The sequence below is a fragment of the Amblyomma maculatum genome, chromosome 6 (genome assembly GCF_055883805.1).
Source record: "Amblyomma maculatum isolate TAMU_Amacu chromosome 6, ASM5588380v1, whole genome shotgun sequence".
Classification (NCBI taxonomy): Eukaryota; Metazoa; Arthropoda; class Arachnida; order Ixodida; family Ixodidae; genus Amblyomma; species Amblyomma maculatum.
Window position 1 is genome coordinate 977787 of NC_139349.1, and position 19359 is coordinate 997145.

General features: G+C 43.4%; 1 protein-coding gene across 1 annotated transcript in view; it reads right to left on the minus strand.

Moving 5' to 3' along the window:
• IFT57 (intraflagellar transport 57) overlaps positions 1–14997 on the minus strand; it is a 29104-nt gene extending 14107 nt beyond the window's left edge. Inside the window, exons 1-7 of the mRNA XM_084605452.1 lie at positions 14809–14997; positions 14558–14727; positions 14284–14392; positions 13677–13730; positions 13458–13576; positions 6170–6263; positions 5257–5340 (exon numbers count right to left, since the gene is read on the minus strand). Of these exons, the coding sequence (XP_084461578.1) occupies positions 5257–5340; positions 6170–6263; positions 13458–13576; positions 13677–13730; positions 14284–14392; positions 14558–14718 (621 nt within the window). The 5' untranslated portion in view covers positions 14719–14727; positions 14809–14997. The remainder of the gene's footprint in view (positions 1–5256; positions 5341–6169; positions 6264–13457; positions 13577–13676; positions 13731–14283; positions 14393–14557; positions 14728–14808) is intronic.
• Between the last annotated feature and the right edge of the window lie 4362 nt (positions 14998–19359).

Consider the following 19359-nt stretch of genomic DNA (forward strand, 5'->3'; position numbering starts at 1 on the left):
AATGTCTGCTTGTCAAGAGTGTCTCTGCTTTCATTCCTCGAGTGAGGCACTTGGCTGGATTGTTCGCACCCGGGCAGTGGATCCATTGTTCTGGGTGGCTGGCACTTTGTATTTCTTCAACTCGATTCTGCACAAAAGGCTCCCAGTTTTTGGCTGAGCTCTTGATCCAATGTAGGCAGATTGTTGAATCAGACCAAAAGTATGTTTCCGCTTTCTGAGAGACTATATTTTGCAAATATGTTGCTATTCTTGCATCACTCAGGGCTGCCATTAATTCGAGTCGAGGTAAAGACAGAGCTTTCAGAGGTGCTACTCTCGGCTTTGCAAAAAGAGGGCTGACGCTCACCTTCCTGCTGTCCTAAATCCTCAAGTAGGCGCAGGAGCTGTAAACCTAAGGGCTTGCATCACAGAAAATGTGCAACTGCCAAGAAATTACATTGTTGGGCATGATGCAGCGCGGGAAATGTAGTTGCTTAAGCTTCACAAGGTCTAAATACCAATGTGCCCACTACGCTTCCAAATCAAGGGGCAAAGGCTCGTCCCAACTTAACCCCCTTTCCCACATTCTCTGAAATAATATCTTTGCCCAGACAACAAATGGAGACATAAGGCCCAATGGGTCAAACACACTTGATGATGCCTGCAATACCGCACGTTTAGTTTTGCTGCCTGTGCTCATGCTAGTTAGCACGCTTGTGAGCGATAATACCATGCTGTCGTTCGCGGGCATCCAGTGAAGACCAAGCACCTTTTGTGTCTCGTCAGAGACACAAAAGGTGCGAAAAGCCCTGAGCAGTCCCCACTGCTCAGGACTCTTCGTACTGCGGCCGAGTTTAATGTCCACTTTCGCAGGTGCATTCCAGCATTTTTCATTATGCCTGCTGCTTCAGCTGCTAGTTTTACTGCCTCACCGTCTGATTTCGTTTCCGTTACCAAGTCATCCACATAGAATGGATTCCTTCAGTATGTTTGCTGCTTCTTTCAGATTGTCCTTTTTCTTCTCGAAGTGATGGAGAAGTGTGGCAGTGAGAAGGTAGGGGCTTGCTGCAGTGCCAAACGTCACTCTACACATTCTCCATTCTTCTGCGTTGGGCAACGGTTCTCTGGCAATAGGCAGGCAGCTGTACCAAAGGAATTTCAATGCATCTCTGTCCTCAGGTCGGACATTGATTTGCAGACATGCCTTCTCTATATCGGCAACAAATGCTACCTCGTGTAGGCGGAATCGTACTAATATGCACACCAAGTCACTGATCAGTTTGGGTCCTTTCTATAGATGGTCGTTTAGCGACAGTTTGCCGGGAACGTGCGACGAGGCATCTAACACAACACGCAGTTTGGTAGTGGTCGACTCATTTCTGAAAACTGGTTGGTGTGGCATATAATACACATGGCCGGTCTTCGTTCCCTGAGGAACTCTTTCCGCGCGTCCTTCCTCCAAGTAACCTCTAATTGCCGAGTCATACTTTTTTATCATTTCCTTGCCGCGACTAAAGCGCTTTGTCAAACTGCTTAGTCGATGCAATGCCATAGTTGTGTTATCCGGCAGCTCGGCACTGTCTTCTTTCCATGGCAGCACAACTTCGTAGCGGTCGCCTGTCCATGCAATACCTAAAACTGAAGGTTCACATGTTTGCTTCCCGGGCTTGTCTTAATGACAAGCCCGGGAAGCAAACATGTGAACCTTCAGTCGATTGCATCCAACTCCCAAAATTTCTGTAGTGTCATTTGATCTGCAGACTCGATTCCAATTTTCAGCACACATACGTTAGTTACCAAATTGAATGTGCTGGTGATGTTAAAAGGACCTTGGAATGTCCACCCTAAGGTGGTGTTCATGGCAGTTGATTCTTCGTCCTCTTTAGAATGGCAAACTTCTCCTATCACGAACCTTTACAGGTGGTCTGACCCAACTGGTATTCCAATGCCAGGCACTGCTGGCATGCCGGTGCATAAAAATTTATCGGCTATCAATGCCCCATTCTTCTCCATCTTTTGTAGAAAGTTGTGCTCCACTGGTACCTGCATAACATCGCTGAATATAAAAGTTACTTCGACAGCGTCCACCTTCATTTCCTTTTGGTCGTATTGTCCCCGTAGACAAAGCTCGACAACTCTATATATTCGGACATCTGTGCTAGCACCGCCGAATGTGTTTAGTTGGAAGTCCTTTTCTCCCAAGACTCCCAGTCTCAGCGTTCGTGAGATGTCTTCTCAAATAAATGTGTGCCAACTTCATTAATCTAACACTCCTCGTATGTAGCCCTGCATACTGACCCCAACAGCCCATGCGCGGAACGTCTGCAGAGCCACTTCTTTATTTTCTTCTTTGCCAATAGTGGTGTGTACGTTGGCTGTGGTATGAGCAGGTGCCATATTTGTCTCTCCTGCTTTCGTGATGCTGCTTCCCGATATCCAATTGGGATTGCAAACTGATAACGCGTGCCGCTTTTTGCAGTGCATGCAACTAATCTGTCGTCTGCAGTCTTTCGCTTGGTGGCCCCACTTTGTGCAGCGATAGCATCGTCTTGCCTTCGCTAGCGTGTTCCTTTTTTCACCGATGGAGAGGGCTGATGGGCAGCTTTCTGTATTGCGCTCTTGAGATGCACAAAAGAAACAGTTTTCTACCCTGCAGGAATTAGCATGCAACACCGCGGCACTTGCAGTCGGCGAGAATTTCCATACGCAGATTTTGAGGTCGTCTTGTGCACTGTGTTTTGGTTCCTGACCTCCAGGACAACATTGGCACCTTCCACGCATCTCTCTCTACTTTACATTTCTAATAGGACAAATTCTAATACTTTTTTAAGTATTTCCTCGCTTATTTTGCTTGTCGTAGCAGAAGAATCAATGGCCAATCCGAGCTCGGCATTTTTCCTTGTCACACAGCTAGCCTGTTGATGAAATTCGATCACCAGCTCTCTCGGCAGAACTAACAAAATGATCTCAGTCAACATTGGCGTGTATGTTGATGAGCTGTCTCTTAGTCCTTTGAGTCTGCTGATGTGAGCTTGCACATGATCATGCAGACGGCGGAACCCCCGCACATCACTTGACGACAAAATAGCTGGCAATGTTCTTAATCTTTAAGAGGTGTTCCTGCTCAATCCTGCTCTTGTCACCAAACCTCCTTGCCAACATTTCTACAGCATTGCTGTAGCATGTTTCTGTGGTCTGCATTCCCTTGATGGCTGCCAAGGCAGGTCCGGATAGCAACATTCTCAAATAGTACATTTTTTCTGCTTTGGAGAGGCCCTCATTTTCATGCACAGCGCCCCTGTAGCATTACCAAAACGGTTGCCAATTGGACAGCTCACTATTAAATGTCTCTAGTTGCAGCTTTGGAAGCTTGATCCCGGTTTGTGGCGGCACTGATGGTATTGCTTGTGTCGTGGCCACGTCGCGCGATGAAGCTGTTGTCGCCTGCACTGCAGCTATTCTTCCTTTCAGCTGTCCGATGGCGGGAATCGCTCTATTGTCATACTAGATGGCCTCAACGCACTCCGACTCGAACGTCTCTTCTGGAAGAGAAGCCTCTAACTCGTCGTTGATTCGTCGCAGTTCGTTATTATTGCATTCCAGTTGGCACAACAGAGTTGTCAGGGTCTCGACGCTGGCATCCCAGCTCTGGACTGCTGTTGCGACCTCCTTAATCGCGACTGTATTTTGTCCATGCCGCGTTCTCCTCTTCCCTTTAGGTTTTTCCATGGCTGTCGGTTACTTCACTGTTGTCTTCGTTGAGGCTTTTCCAAAGGGGCAGCTGGAACGATCTCACCCGCTCACACACAATGATGAAAGGCTCACAAGAAACTTTGATCTAATTCCTGGGTTTCGGCACCAATATGTGAGATAACTTTAAAACGGTGGGTTCGACATTAGACAAAAGTGAGCAGACAACTGCATTTTTTGAGGAAAACAGACTCGAATACATGGTACGTCCGAAAAGGATGGGGTAAAGAGAGCTTCTGGCTTGTGTCGCTGACTTGAACGCTTGGCCACCGTCTTCCTCCTTTCCCTGTTACTGTCGGCGCTCGCCTCTTCAGCTCCGACAGCCGTGCGCCGGCGCCGCGGCCTCAAAATTTATGACTGTGGAGCTAATGAGCAGCCTTTGTGGAAAGTGCTCCCATTCCTCCCTACGAATGGGAACACCCTTTTCATGTTCGAGGCTCCCTGTCGGCTCCGCTCTTTCTCAGAAGGTCGCTGTTAGCGGGGAAGACGGAGACCTGCAGTCGTTACATGTGTCTGTGTTCGGTATTTCCATCTGGTTTCACAACAACCTGTTCTCCAGAAAATCTGACGTTGAAAGTAACACTGCAAAACACCTGCCATCGTTTCCTTATTCTCTCTTTATACATTTCGTTTTGCAGACATCAGATTTTACATTATCAGGTTTTTGATTTCACTTACACCTTGAGGAATTATCGCTTTAGCATGAATACAATGGCTACGAATACAATGCGAGTTTGATTTCATGCGAAAACCAAAGCTTTTCATGAACACTGCACTGTCTTCCACTGTCTCAGCATCATTTAAGAAGCAGTAGTTGGGAAAATGCGTGCAACATAGTCAAGTGCGGCAAAAACCACACATGCCGTGCCGCCACAGCTTGTCACTGCGGCCGCATGTTTTGCGCTGGCCAGAGTTGCAAATTTTTAGTTGTTTTTCCCTCCTCCAACACCCAGCTGCACTTTTACTCGTTTACTTTCTCAATAGACTGAGCCGCCTTCTTTGCCCATTCATAACCAGCTTTATTTATTATTCCCCTGATCGCCACATGCTTTGCCTCGCGCCTCTAAGGCCTTTGTGAAGCTGGCTTCTCCTCATAGCTCGTGAGTCTGGTGATTAAGCCCCCCCTTCCTTGAAGGACAAGGTGCGTTATATTGTCATTCGTTTCTCAGAAAAAAAAAAAAAAAAAAAGCCTTGTTCCACGATTTGTTGCAAAACAGTCATGATATCATTTGGTAAAATGAGACTGCAGTTTCACTTTACTAAATCCCAGTTTACTATAGCAGAATACTAGCACTATACTACTATACTCTACTACTATAGCACTACTATACACTACTATAGCAGTTTACTATAGCAGTCAAGAACAACAAATTGGTAGCTACAGTGAAATTTATCCAACATGAGATAGGTACATGTGATAAACACAAGAATTGTAGGATTAATCACAAGAACACCACAGCCGGTCAATAATTCCTTTACTGCTGCTTTTAAGTGAATTATTTTGCCACAGGAATAGAGCAGCCTTACCATGCGGCCAGCGGACAGTGTTCTGAGGCCATCCAGGTCCATCACTGGGCCATCATCATCGTCCTCATCATCTGCTGCTAACTCCTAGCAAATTAAAAGGAGTACAATGAGAGATGAAGACATGAACTGTATGTGACGTCAAAGATCTGCCCACAAAAAGCAGCATGTGTTCCAGAACCTGACACTGTTTATGAATGGTTAAATAATTGAGATGCACAAAGCCACAGTAAGAGAGCGTAAATTATTTGCTGCATCTCAGTGACAGTAGCCAAGAAATTACTTAGTTGAAAACAAGTAATAAATTACAATTAAAGAACAAGTGAGAAATTGCACATACTTGCACTTGGAAGAAAAAAGAAAGCTCACTCTGAGGTTAAGTGAGAATGACAATCAATTGCCATCCATATCGAATTACGTTGGCCTGCTAGCAGCCCTCTTTTAGCGTATTCTAGCTCTCAGGGCAGTATCAACATATTTACACAAAGTTACAAACTCAGATACAAGCATACAACACAAGACTGTGAATGCACAGTTTAGCTAAAAGGAAAAATGCTAATACCACACTTGGGTAACAAAGCTAAAAGCAATATGAACACAGGGCATGCAGCAACATCGGTTTGAAATAAGTGCCATGAATACCATGTGCAATTATTACAACCAAAATTCATATGCATGCTGAACGTGAATCCGAAATTTAACAAAAGTTAACATTTATCTTCAGTGGTACTGTTAGCAGAAATCTGCTGCTCTTGTATTTTTGTAATGCTATTACGAATCTCTATCACACCTAGATTATTACGAAGGAAGGGCAAGCTTTTTACCACCAAGTGCAGGGAGAAGATGCGTGCAAAGTGTATGCTAAGTTTCACAAGACTGGATGCTGGAAACAAGAAAAACATATCAAAGAACACACCTCCATCATTTCTTCTTCAATTTTTTCCAAGGTCACCTCAGCAGCGTCATCGACCACCGTGTCCTCCTCCAGCTGCTCTTCTGGTGGTAAGAGCCTTGAGAAGCAAAAGTGAGCATGCATGTACTAGTATGCATAAAGTGAATAAAGAAATCCTAGAAACTAAAGAGACATGCTTTCAACTTGTGTGCAGTGTCCAACTATCCTTTCAGCTCTCCTGGCAAAAGTTGGTGAGCAACCTCCTGTAAGAAGACTTAGGCAAAGTACAAAGGCCAACTGCCAATAACAAAGCATCTTCAATCACAGCACAAGTGACCATATTATTTTAGCTTAGTAAAAGAGACATGAAACTGGGACAACACCCGGGGCCATCAGAGTTTCTCTGGTTGGTTTTTGCAGTTTATCATCCCAAAGTTGCACGAATCATTTTAACTATCCGGTGTTCTTTAATGTGCACTGACTGCAAGAAGACTTAAGCAAATGCGTGATTTGGCCACCACTGAAATATGCTCATCATAGTGGTGTCATGAATATATGAAAAGAGCCTTTTTTGTGACATGCCATGGTGTATTCAAGAAGGCATGAAAACAGGGATAAGTTTAAAAAGGGAAGAATGAGGCATGAGTCCGACAGGGTGTGCGGTCCTGGGTGCGCGGACAGGGAAGTGAGGGCTCGTCTGGTGGTCGAGCATTGCCACAACGCTTAAGTCCACAATGCCGGACTCAATAAGCTATGCAAACTCGGCCACGATCCATCAGAGCAGTGAAGGCTCTCTGGTAGGAACCGGTGCTGCAACACTCGCTCTGACAAAGCACGGCAAGCAGAGGAAAGGGGAGGTACTAGCCTACTCTTCCCGGTAGCTCAGGGATTCGACAACTCCTTTTGCTCCCTGCTCTCCTTCAATATCAAACATTACTGCGCAGGTTTATGCCTCTTTATTCATATCCTCTCCTCGAAGCCTCACTGTAACCTAGTGTCCTTTTATACTGCACCACTTTACTTAGCACCGAAGGCTCTTTATTCTCTGAAGCCTCACCAGCCTCACTATAACTTTATGCCCCCTCATACCGTCCTATTGCACAATCGTTACGCCCCAGAAAGTAAAGGATAATATATTCAAAGGAATTCTACGAATATAATTAATGATGTGGCTCCACCTGTCAGACGTCTGCTCAGGCTTTTCCCATGTTTATTTTTCATCAAACCGTACATATGGTGCTGCCCCTCCACAGTGGAATAGGATTTCTGTGACCTCACAGTCAGCAGCCTAACACCAAAGCCACTGAGCCACTGTAGTCTGCATCAAAATTAGTCTCCTCGGGTAAGCTCACCAACTGTGTTTTAAGAATTTCAATCCGCATTTTCAAAAAGGAAACTTGAGTTTTGAACTACAAAAACCAGGGTGAAGGCCTTTCTCATATTCCTCCAATGAACCTAGTCCTGTGCTACTAGTACCGACTTGGCCCCTGCAAACTTCTTAACTTCATCTGCCCATCTAACTTGCTGACTCCCCCTGCTACGCTTCCTTCCCTTGGCATCCGATTTGTTGCCCTAAGCGACCATCAGTTATCCTCTCTTTACACCACATGCCCTGCCGATGCCCATTTCTTCTTCTTGATTTCTACTAAAATGTCAGTAATTCGAGTTATTTCTCTGACCCACTCGGCCCGTTTCCCATCTCTAAACATTACTTTTCATTCCATAGCCCTCTGCATTGTCCTCAGCGCAATTAGAGATTTTTTCATTAGCCTCCACATTTCAGCCCCATGGATGAGTATAGGTAAGATGCAACTGTTATATGCTTTCCTTTTGAGCGATGCTGGTAAGCTGCTAGCCATAATCTGCATGTATTTGCCAAATGTGCTCCATCCTAATCTTGTTCTCCTTATTATTCCCCTTTCATAATCCAGATCTACAGTTACTACCTGTCTTAAGTAGACACATTGCCTACCACTTCCAAAGCTTCATTACATATTGTAAACTGCTGTTCCTTCCCAAGGCTGTTGAACATTACCTTGGTCTTCTGCATACTGACTTTCAAGCCTACCTTTCTGCTTTTTCTGTCTTGGTCATTAATTAATCTTTGCAGTTCATCCCCTTAGTTATTTAGCAAGGCAATGTCATCAGCAAATCACACATTACTGAAGTATTCTCCATCAACCCATATCCCTAACAGCTTCCACTTCATGTCTCTGAATACTTCCTCTAAGCAAGTGGTGAATAGTACTGAGGAGATCATGTCTAATTGTCCAACTCCTTCCTTTATGAAAATTTAATTACTTTCACATATGGCTCATCTATACCCTGGTTTCGCAATGCCAGCATGACTGCTGAGGTCTCAGCTGAATCAAATGCTTTCTCGTAATCAATAAATGCCATGTATAGGGGCTGATTATATATCCCAAGCATTTTTCTATCACTTGGTTGATAGCATGGATATTGGTCGAATATTTAGGGGAATCCCACAAAGTGGAGTAGATCTCTAATAAGTGAGTAATTAGTCATCGAAATCCATTCAAGTGCAGCCATACGACTACAGAGGGAAGCTATACAGTTTTCTCAGAAACTTCGTAACTTTTCGTACTGGTCCGGGGATTGAACTTAGGACCACCGCCTTTCCGGTGCAGTTGCTCTATCAACTGAGCTAACCAGAATGGTCAGCAGAACAGATGGTAGGGCAAGAGCAAATTGATCAATAAATCAAAGTGGGAACAGTGTTGGTCCAACAGCTTTCCTTTGTAGCCGTATGGCAGCACTTGAGTGGATGTCAATGAGTAACTACTCCCTTATTACAGAATGCATATGATCCATATGATCGTTGGTAGAGCACCCGTTTCAATAATCTGCTTGGTCGTTGGTTTCCCTGATTCTGTTAGGGACTATCTTAGTAAATAACTTGTATGTAATGAATAGTAAGCTGACTGGTCTATTTTTCAAGCCCTTAGCATCCCCTTTCTTATGAATTACCATAATGTTAGAGTTCTTCAAGAATTTCGGTACCACTTTTCCTAGAATGATATTTCCATTGCCCTTCAACAAATCTGTAGTTGCCTTATCCTCCCCATCTGCTTTCCCTTTTTTCACAGCTTCTAGAGCTTTCTTAACTTCGTTCTTGTTACAGGCAGAACGTCCGATTGCTTTTGACTACTGCCGATCTCAGTACTGCCCTGACTACTTTGGCTGCTGTATAGGTCAGCATAGAACTCCTCAACTACTTTGACTGTCTTCTCCATATTAGTAATGACATTCCCTGCCTTGTCCCCAAGCACATATCTGGTTTTTGCCTATGCCTAATTTTCTCTTCACCGCTTTTAGGCTACGACTGTTCTTTAGAGCATGGCAGATTTTCATCATGTTAAACTTCCTTGTGTTGGATACTTTAAGCCTATTGGTTAGCTCTGATAGCCCTGCCAGTTCTATCCTGTCTGCTGAGTTGGAGGCTTTCATACTTTGTCGTTTCTTAATCAAACCTTTAATTTACATACATAGTTTACCGGTATAATCTCTAGCTATACTACCGCCTACTTCTACCGCACACTCAGTAATGATGCCTATGAAATTATTGGTCGCTGCTTCTACACTAAGACCACCTTCCTCAGTTAAAACTGAATATCTGTATTGTATCGGAATCCCAAAATTCTTCCCCCCTCCCTCTCACCACTAATTAGTTGATGCATTGACATTGCACAGTACAGGGGCACCTTTTATTAGTGTTATTGACTAGTGTGATGTCATTTCTGGCTAAAATTAGGTTTCAATCCTCACCAAATACAGCATGCCAATGACAAACCATAAGAATTGTGAATGACAGGCTGATTCCAAGTAAAAATGCAAACACTTTTCCTAGCTTCTCTCACTCGCAGTTTAGAAGAAGTTATAATACTGGGGTGTATTTCACATCAAAAGTTTTCAAGCCAATTAGCTTTATGCATATTCAAGATTCCAAACAAAAAAAGCTCCATTGCTGTTGCATTAAAGGACCAATATGCTGGAAGATGTTATCGCAAACAAAACCAAATCTGTGAATGACAGAAATCTGGTAAGAAAATATGAAAGTGAAAATATAATCTGTATTGCGCGACTGTCTCCCTTCCTCCACACCTACATAGCCAAGTAAGCAGTATGAATAGGCACCTGTTTACTTTTGTCCCTTGATGCCAGAACCAACTAGAAGCCAAACAGAAACCTCACAAAGGTCCCCACTGATACGTAACCTCTGAATTTTTCGTTCTCTAAATGAAAAGAATTGCAAATATAAAAACTGAACTTAGATGTGTGCTTACAGACTGATATAAGAAGCCGCATTGGTAACTCACATGCATTAGAGGTGCAACAGCAAGAGGTGCCACAATAAAGTGTAGCTCACAAAAGAATGACGACTCCTGTGAAATGAAGAAATAAACAACAAAGTAAATAGCACGCAACTGAGGCGAAAAATACATTTAAAAGTGAGACATAGCAATATATTTCACAAGCAAAAAACTAAAAAAGCAAAACACAACAATTTGCTGAGTAAGCAAATAAAAAAAATGTGATAGATTGTGCACAATAGGTACAATCACCCACAAAACTTTTCAAAAAATGTGTGGCATGGCCCCGAAAGGATCAAATTGTCTTACACTTTGCTGCACAACATGAAACTGAAAGGTTCCATGAGCCAGACGCAGGAATATATTCAGTGTTCATGCCCGTTACAGTTTTAGACCATAAACATTCCAAATTTTCTGTTTGGAGGTTACAGCTCGTCCAGCCATGGTGGTGCAGTGGTAAGACGTCCGACTACTGTGCTGGAGTTCCCACATTCGATTCCGACCACCGCCGGCTGCGTTTCGATGGAGGCTAAACGAAGAGGAGTCCATGTGTTATGAAATGTCAGCGCATGTTAAAGATCCCCAGGTGGTCGAAATTACTCTGGATCCCTCCACTACGGCTCCCCTTTCTCTCTTTTCACTTTCACTCCCCCTTTCCTACCTTCCACTACAGCGCGGTTCAGGTGTCCACAGAAACAAGTGTGACAGATACTGAGCCTTTCCTTTCTTGTGAACTAACTTTTGTTATTATTATTATTATTAATATTACTAGGTTATAGCATTCACAAAGCACCATGCTACATTAAATCCAATATTCCACAACTTTGTGACGATGTAGAGAAAATAAGCAGTTGTATGTGCTATAAAAGCAGGTATAGGCCCAGACTTTCAATCGCAACTGGCGAGCAACTCCCGAGATGTCTTATCAAAGTCTGCTCATGAGCATATAATGTACCGTCTCTCTTTTTCTGCTCCTTGTTAAAGCCATCTGCTTTTTTTTTAACAATGAGTAAAATAACCTTCAAACCACAAAAAGAGTAAAATGAAGTTAAACTGCACTTTGTAGCTATGGGCAACAAGAACTATACACAAGGAAGCAATGACATCAACAACTCCTGTGCAGGTTTTGGATAGCTATACTAGCTACTACAAGTGAAAACTTACTCTGCAAAATGAATCAAACAAGCAAAAATTGGCATGTTAGTTATCTATTAGGAAATCACAGCGCAGGTATCAAAATGCACATAATCTTTCAAAAAGCGCGGAAATTTTTCGATGTAAAACTAAGGTCACCATGAACCAAATGCATAGTCTACAAAAAAAACAAAAAAAAAACATTGAATTAAAAGTGGCCACAGCTATATCTACTAACATAATTTTCTTACGCCACTTTAGTTATGAAGTTTTTGTTACAACAAAGTGAATGCAATATCTGTGTATTGCTAGCCATACGCATGTAATGGCTGTATGTACGTACTTTGTTTCTTGCTTAGCAAGCGCCTCTGCGAAACCTATTGCAACCATACGCACTGGCTATTTATTTATATGTGAACTCAAAGGATGCAGCATTGCAAAGGGGACTAGGTTACATGATAATCGGCACATCATATTCAGGCATTGGCTGCTAACTTTTTTTGGTATTTATTCTAGAATGTAGTTTTTTTTTTTCTTTAATGAACAATATTTCCTACAGATAAATTATCTGCTTCTTTCTATGATTATAACCTCACATTTCTGTGTGGTCGAAAATTACTTGTAGCTTACCTTTTCTTTCCGTGACCCTGAGCATTACATTTACCAGTAAATAATGCAGTATTAGTCATTAATTAGTGGTAAGAAATTTACAGCAGTGCTTAACCGCATAAGGAAGCACTGTTGCCAACAAAAAAAAAATCTCAATGAAAGTCAAGTGACAGAGCCATGTGAACAAAAATTCAAATGGAAGCTGATTTCTAAATGGTTGACTGTAATTTTATCACTGAGTTCTTGCATTAGTGATAGTAAGAAGGGGGCATCACTTGGTCTGCACACTGACGACCCTCATGATCACAATAGACAGGTCAAGAAACCTCTTCGTTATGCTTATGCACAGTTTCAAGTGCTTGTATGTAACTGAGAAACTTGCTGAACTGGTCAACTGTCCTAAATGGGTGATGACACTGAACCGCATGCAGTTCAGTGTCACTGTCTGTCAATGACACGAGGTCTCCCAGTCTGAGGAGGCCTTTGGTTTAGTTTGGGTTATAGGGTTTTTAATGCTTCAAAGCGACTCAGGCTATGAGAGACGCCGTAGTGGAGAGCTCCAGAAATTTTGCGGCCGGGGGTTCTTTAACATGCACTGACACTGCACAGCACACAGGCATCTTGCTTTTCGCCTCCATCAGAAAGCAGCCACCATGGCTAAAATCAAACCCAATGCCCTTAGGATCAGCGGTCGAGCAACCTAACAACTCAGCCACACCGGCAGGGTAGAATATGGAGGTGTGCAGGGGGCGATGTAATACCTCGAAATGCACACTAATTCATGAAGAGGTACACCTGCCCCTGGACTCAGCAAGTTGTTATCTCTGACTGTGTGTAACTGCAACTTGACACCCAATTAGCTATGGTATGCATGTCAAGAATACTGACCTTTCTGTTAAAACCAAATTTGAGAATTGAATTTGATGTACTTCTCTTGGCTTTTCCTGGTTTAAATCAAGAAATTCAACATTTAACCGTACTACAGTAGAAGAAATGTAATAAACAGTATGCATGCACAAAAAAAAAAAGAATAATAATAGCAATTTCGTTCAAGAATTACAATAATATAGCATGTTAATCTATGACATTGTGTATAGCACATTGAAATAGCAAAAATTCAACAATGAAAAAGGGCTGACAGATGGAGTTAGTCAACAGGTGTGGGGTGAATGAATTGGAAGACATGGTAGTGTGACATAAAATCAAAGCAGCCATCAAGAAAAGTCAAATGTCCTCACGTTTTCCAGGTAAAGTGCTTTTTCTTGAGTGCCTTATCGGCTAAATGATCTAGAACAAATATCACGTGTTCTCCCCAGCCTTGTTTCAATCTGCTTGGAGGAAAATCAATAGAAGTGCCCTAGGGAGAAAGTAGACTGAATGAATAAATATTTTGTGAAATGTGCTGGCTCAGACACGGGTCTCGATCATGCTAAAAGGAAGCAAGTGTGGGAACTTGCCATGCTTCTGACGACATCCAGGATGTTGGATATCGTGGTGTTTGGATCATCTGACTGAAAAAGGAAATGTCATATTGGTTTGCTGTATTCAGATTATAGTGTATGCATACAAAATAAAAAAAAAACGAAGAAACCCTTCAGTCTACCAAACGGTAATGTCAAGTAGCTTCCATGCTTCTGGCAGACCTAGCTTTTGATAGAGGCAACAGAACCACCGAAAGATAAGCATGTGTATTTGCAGATGTAAATGGTAAAAGATCCCCAAAGTGAACTGATATATTTCAATGAGTGGAATTCTGGTAGTTTGTACATTGATGATCAATATCTGAACTTGTTTAACCTCAGTTAACAATGTGACTATTCAGGCGAAAGTAAATGCCATAATATTCATATACTATGTTTAGCAGTACACCCCACTTATGTATATAAAGCTGATAGTGTTAATTGGCAGCAGCGGCAGAAAGAAAACTGAACTTTCTTAAAGGTCATGCCCGAAACAAGAGAGCAATCGCACCACGGGCGTAACTAGCACAATGTATATGTTACAAGGCCACTGTCACTTCATACTAGGAGAATTAAAATGGAGAGCACGGCCGGCACAATTTACCTCCTGCGGTGCCTCGAATGCTATTCCCGATTGCTGGATCAGCCAAGCAGCCAGAGAGGAAAAAATATAAAACTGTTCTCCCGGGTTTGTTGGTACAGCAAAATAGTGCCTGAAATAGAGTGTGAGGAACAAAAAAAAAAAAATGCTGCACCGTCAGATTAGAGAATTGTCTGATGTTAACAGCAGAGCCTCCAAAAATCCGTTTGAGTTTAAATCAAATTATCCGAATCTACAGCAGAGATATTAAACGAATAGAAGATGAGAAGTTGCTTACCTGCTAATAGGTTTTATCTTAAATTGAGTAGTAAACTCGCTGTCATAGTTTATCAGCTTCAATTTGTCTAGAAAGTCTTCCATCACGACGAACGGCAGGTACGCTTGGCCGGGGCCGACCTCGTCAGTTCCCACCGGCTCCTCACGCTTTTTTGATGACATGGTTTCAAGCTAAGGAACGAGTATATGAAATTGACATGCTCATAATGCGCACTTTTTTATGTGTTACGCGAGTTGAAATCTTGATCATACCAGAGGTCAGAGGCTTTCCACAAAGCGACAAATTACAGTGGGTTCAGACAGTGCTCCTTCAGCATTAGATAACTTCTTAAAGTGCTGTTAACCAGCTTAGGGAGACATTAGAATTTCACTTGCACTAATAAAATATGTAGATAACCAAGGCACGCAACCCACGCAGACAAGCGCGCCATTCCAAGTCATTTGTTGACAAAGCGGTTGCCATGCCTACTAAACAAAATAAGAAAACGAGGAAAAGCCCGTGCAATGACAACAAATGTTTAAGTTTTCACTGAAGTAATCATACTGCAATAAAGTATTGTTGATTTAATTTTGTATTAAAATAATTATGGCCGGAATAAATGTTTCTAACAAAATGACAACGAGAAGAATTTTTCTGTCTGGAAAACTGGTTTCGGTTTCCTTCTGGAAGGGCAAAGTACTTGTCACAAATATCCATAGACACCTAAATATACCTGAATCTCGTTATAAGAAAGGGAGGAAGGTGGGATTGAAAGGAGAGAGAGCAGTAGGAGCCGAGGTGGAGGGCTCCGGAATTATTTCGACCGCCTGCGTGATTAATGTGCACTTACGTTGCACACCACACGGATGCATTTGCATTTCGCCTCCATTCAAACCAAACCAAACCGCAAGAACAGGAATTGGAGACAATCACGGGCGGGCCTCTAGCTGATATATATATGTGTGTGTGTGTGTGTGTGTGTGTGTGTGTGTGTGTGTGTGTGTGTGTGTGTGTGTGTGTGTGTGTGTGTGTGTGTGTGTGTGTGTGTGTGTGTGTGTGTGTGTGTGTGTGTGTGTGTGTGTGTGTGTGTGTGTGTGTGTGTGTGTGTGTGTGTGTGTGTGTGTGTGTGTGTGTGTGTGTGTGTGTGTGTGTGTGTGTGTGTGTGTGTGTGTGTGTGTGTGTGTGTGTGTGTGTGTGTGTGTGTGTGTGTGTGTGTGTGTGTGTGTGTGTGTGTGTGTGTGTGTGTGTGTGTGTGTGTGTGTGTGTGTGTGTGTGTGTGTGTGTGTGTGTGTGTGTGTGTGTGTGTGTGTGTGTGTGTGTGTGTGTGTGTGTGTGTGTGTGTGTGTGTGTGTGTGTGTGTGTGTGTGTGTGTGTGTGTGTGTGTGTGTGTGTGTGTGTGTGTGTGTGTGTGTGTGTGTGTGTGTGTGTGTGTGTGTGTGTGTGTGTGTGTGTGTGTGTGTGTGTGTGTGTGTGTGTGTGTGTGTGTGTGTGTGTGTGTGTGTGTGTGTGTGTGTGTGTGTGTGTGTGTGTGTGTGTGTGTGTGTGTGTGTGTGTGTGTGTGTGTGTGTGTGTGTGTGTGTGTGTGTGTGTGTGTGTGTGTGTGTGTGTGTGTGTGTGTGTGTGTGTGTGTGTGTGTGTGTGTGTGTGTGTGTGTGTGTGTGTGTGTGTGTGTGTGTGTGTGTGTGTGTGTGTGTGTGTGTGTGTGTGTGTGTGTGTGTGTGTGTGTGTGTGTGTGTGTGTGTGTGTGTGTGTGTGTGTGTGTGTGTGTGTGTGTGTGTGTGTGTGTGTGTGTGTGTGTGTGTGTGTGTGTGTGTGTGTGTGTGTGTGTGTGTGTGTGTGTGTGTGTGTGTGTGTGTGTGTGTGTGTGTGTGTGTGTGTGCAGATAAATGAAGGGGAAATTAGGGTACTCGGTATAATACATGAATGAAAGAAGCGAACAGTCGGCGAGGCCAAGGAAAGCATTGGGGATTGTACTTTATGTCTTTTTTTTTAATTTTTACCTCGGTAATCACATAAATTAGTAATGTAATCTGTCTAGGGTAAAGATAAACATAAAGTAGAAAGAAGAACAACGTGTCGATGGTGGGGACCGAACCCACGACCTCCGAATATCGAATAGGAAGAGCACCGATGTAGCTCAGTTGGAAGAGCACCGGACGCGATATTCGGAGGTCGTGGGTTCGGTCCCCACCATCGGCACGTTGTTTTTCCTTCTACTTTGTGTTTATCTTTCCCCTAGACATATTACATTACTAATTTATGTGATTACCGAGGTAAAAATTAAAAAAAAAGACATAAAGTACAATCCCCAATGCTTTCCTTGGCCTCGCCGACTGTTGGCTTCTTTCATTCATATATATGTGTGCAGTGCATCGTGGTACAGTGTTCTGCTGGTTCTGCAGCTTTATCGGAACCGTCTTCGAAAATTTTCCCACCGGTAGAGGCGGGAAAACTTTTGAAGACGGTTCCGATAAAGTTGCAGAACACTGTATATTGAAGAGGATAGGTGACATGGTATGCATGACTGACCCTTAGAGTGTTCTTTTGTTCGGCGCGTGAATTTTGTTCGATCTAAGGTCTCCCATGCCGATGGTGGCAGTTCTATCTGAAAGGAAGGCTTTGACGTATCCGTGGATTCTGCGTCCGCAGTCCAGGTCGTCCAGACTTGTAATTGGTTGGTTGGTTGCACAACTTTTATTTCTATCGGAAATGGGCGTCCTCTTCCCCGCCCCCAGCACGCGTGCCGGGATTAGAGGCTGGCAGGCAGCCCTTGGCTTGTTGCGGTCTCTTCCACCAGATTGACGGTGCGGTGCTGGATCGCAGGGTCCGCGCTTCGCAGCAGGGTATCCCAGACTACTCTACTTGTAATATTTTGTCCTATCCCTGGAGACTGTAGGCACTACCAAATTATGTGGTCGAGGGTCCCTCTCGCCCCACAGTGTTTGCACAGATCATTGTCCCTAAGGTCTGGTAGCGCGTGAAACGCCCAGACCGGGTTCATGAACGTATTAGTTTGTAGCCACCTCCACGCTACAGCTTCTCTATTATTTAGGCTAACATCTGGCGGGGGTACCAGGCTACGTCCCAATTTATAATGGGGAAATCATCCAGACTTGTTCGTGACTGACGTTATCGAATGCCCCTTTGATGTCGAGGGCCATTATGACATTTTCACCCGTTCGGGGTACGTTGCGCAGCACATCTGCTTGTATTTGGAGGAGCACGTCCTGCGTCGAGAGTTTTGCTCTGAAGCCGAACATGGTATGGGGTACACATCGTCATTATCTTCCATATAATTTTGCAGTCTCAGCATCACCACCCGCTCACAAAGCTTGCCAAGGCACGACGTGAGAGATATGCGCCTGAGATTTTCAATTTGGAACTTTTTTCCAGGTTTAGGTATTATAATTACTTCGGCGTGTTTCCAGTCTTCAGGAACCGTCTCTGCCTCCCAGTGTTTGTTTAGAAAGCTTACGAGCTCTTGTATGAGGTCGTGAATTCGCGGAAGAGGAACTAGTTGTTATATCGAAAACAAATACCGTCGGATAGAGCACCAAGGAAAGACGTGCAAGTGACAAAATGGTTAGTGTGGGTATATTAGGTAATTATTAGAGACAATTAAGTTGTTCACAGGAAAGGAAATGCCCAGTATCTATCACTCGCGGAATCCCGCTGACACATCTCGCGGACAACACAGCGTACGCTTAGGCTTACGCATTTCTTCAGTGCGGAATCTGCAGTGATCTCGGAAGATTTTTTACTATTATTATTTTAATAAATAACCACCACTACTACTCCCAATGACTTTGCACGAAAAGCAGAAGGCATAAACACAACAAAAAATTACAAGATTGCACTTACATCTGATTAAAGCAGAAACGGTAAAAGCAACTTTTTAAGTATTTTAGTTGCCTCAGGCATCAAAGGGTTCAGTAATGAAGGACGATAATATTATCACGTCTCGATAGAACGCCAAGGAGGACCCAAGGATACGACGGGTTTAATAATTAAACAGGACGAGTCTTGCGCTCAAACTTCCTTCTCTTCCAGGCTCGCGCTTGTGAGGCCAGTCATCATCTTTTGCGTCGTCTTCTATGCAGCAATATATATATATATATATATATATATATATATATATATATATATACTTACCTGGTGTTGGCAGATCGGTGATCATGAATACCGTCTGTTCGGGCTGAGGCTGGCCATTGCACTCCGGCTTTGCTGAAGCTCGCCACTACATCAAAAAAAAAAAAAAAGATTTGACACATAACTTCATTTGCAGTGCCTCGAGGATGCCATCTCACCATCGCGTTCGCTGCCTACCCCTTCTCTGGCGACCCTCAACCTTTCCCAACATCAAATCTTTCTCCAGCGACTCCTCTCTTCTCATCAGATGACCAAAGTAGCTGAGCTTTAACTTTAGAATTTGACCCTCCAATGAGCAGTCAGGGTTTATGGTCGACAATATCGACTGATTTGATCTTCTGGCAGTCCAAGGAACTCTCAAGAGTCTTCGCCAGGACCACAATTCAAACGCGTCAATTCTTCGGCGGTCAGCCTTTTTCACAGTCCAACTCTCGCATCCATACATCACAACTGGAAAGACCATAGCACGAGTTATACGGATCTTGGTTGGCAGAAGATCTGCTCTTTACTAGGCGGTCAAGGCTAACCATTGCTCTCTTTCCCAGAAGCAGGCGTCTCCTAATTTCATGGCTGCAGTCTCCTTCCGAGGTAATCTTGGAGCTCAAGAAGGGAAAATCTGTCACAGCTTCCACTTCTTGTCCATATATATATATATATATATATATATATATATA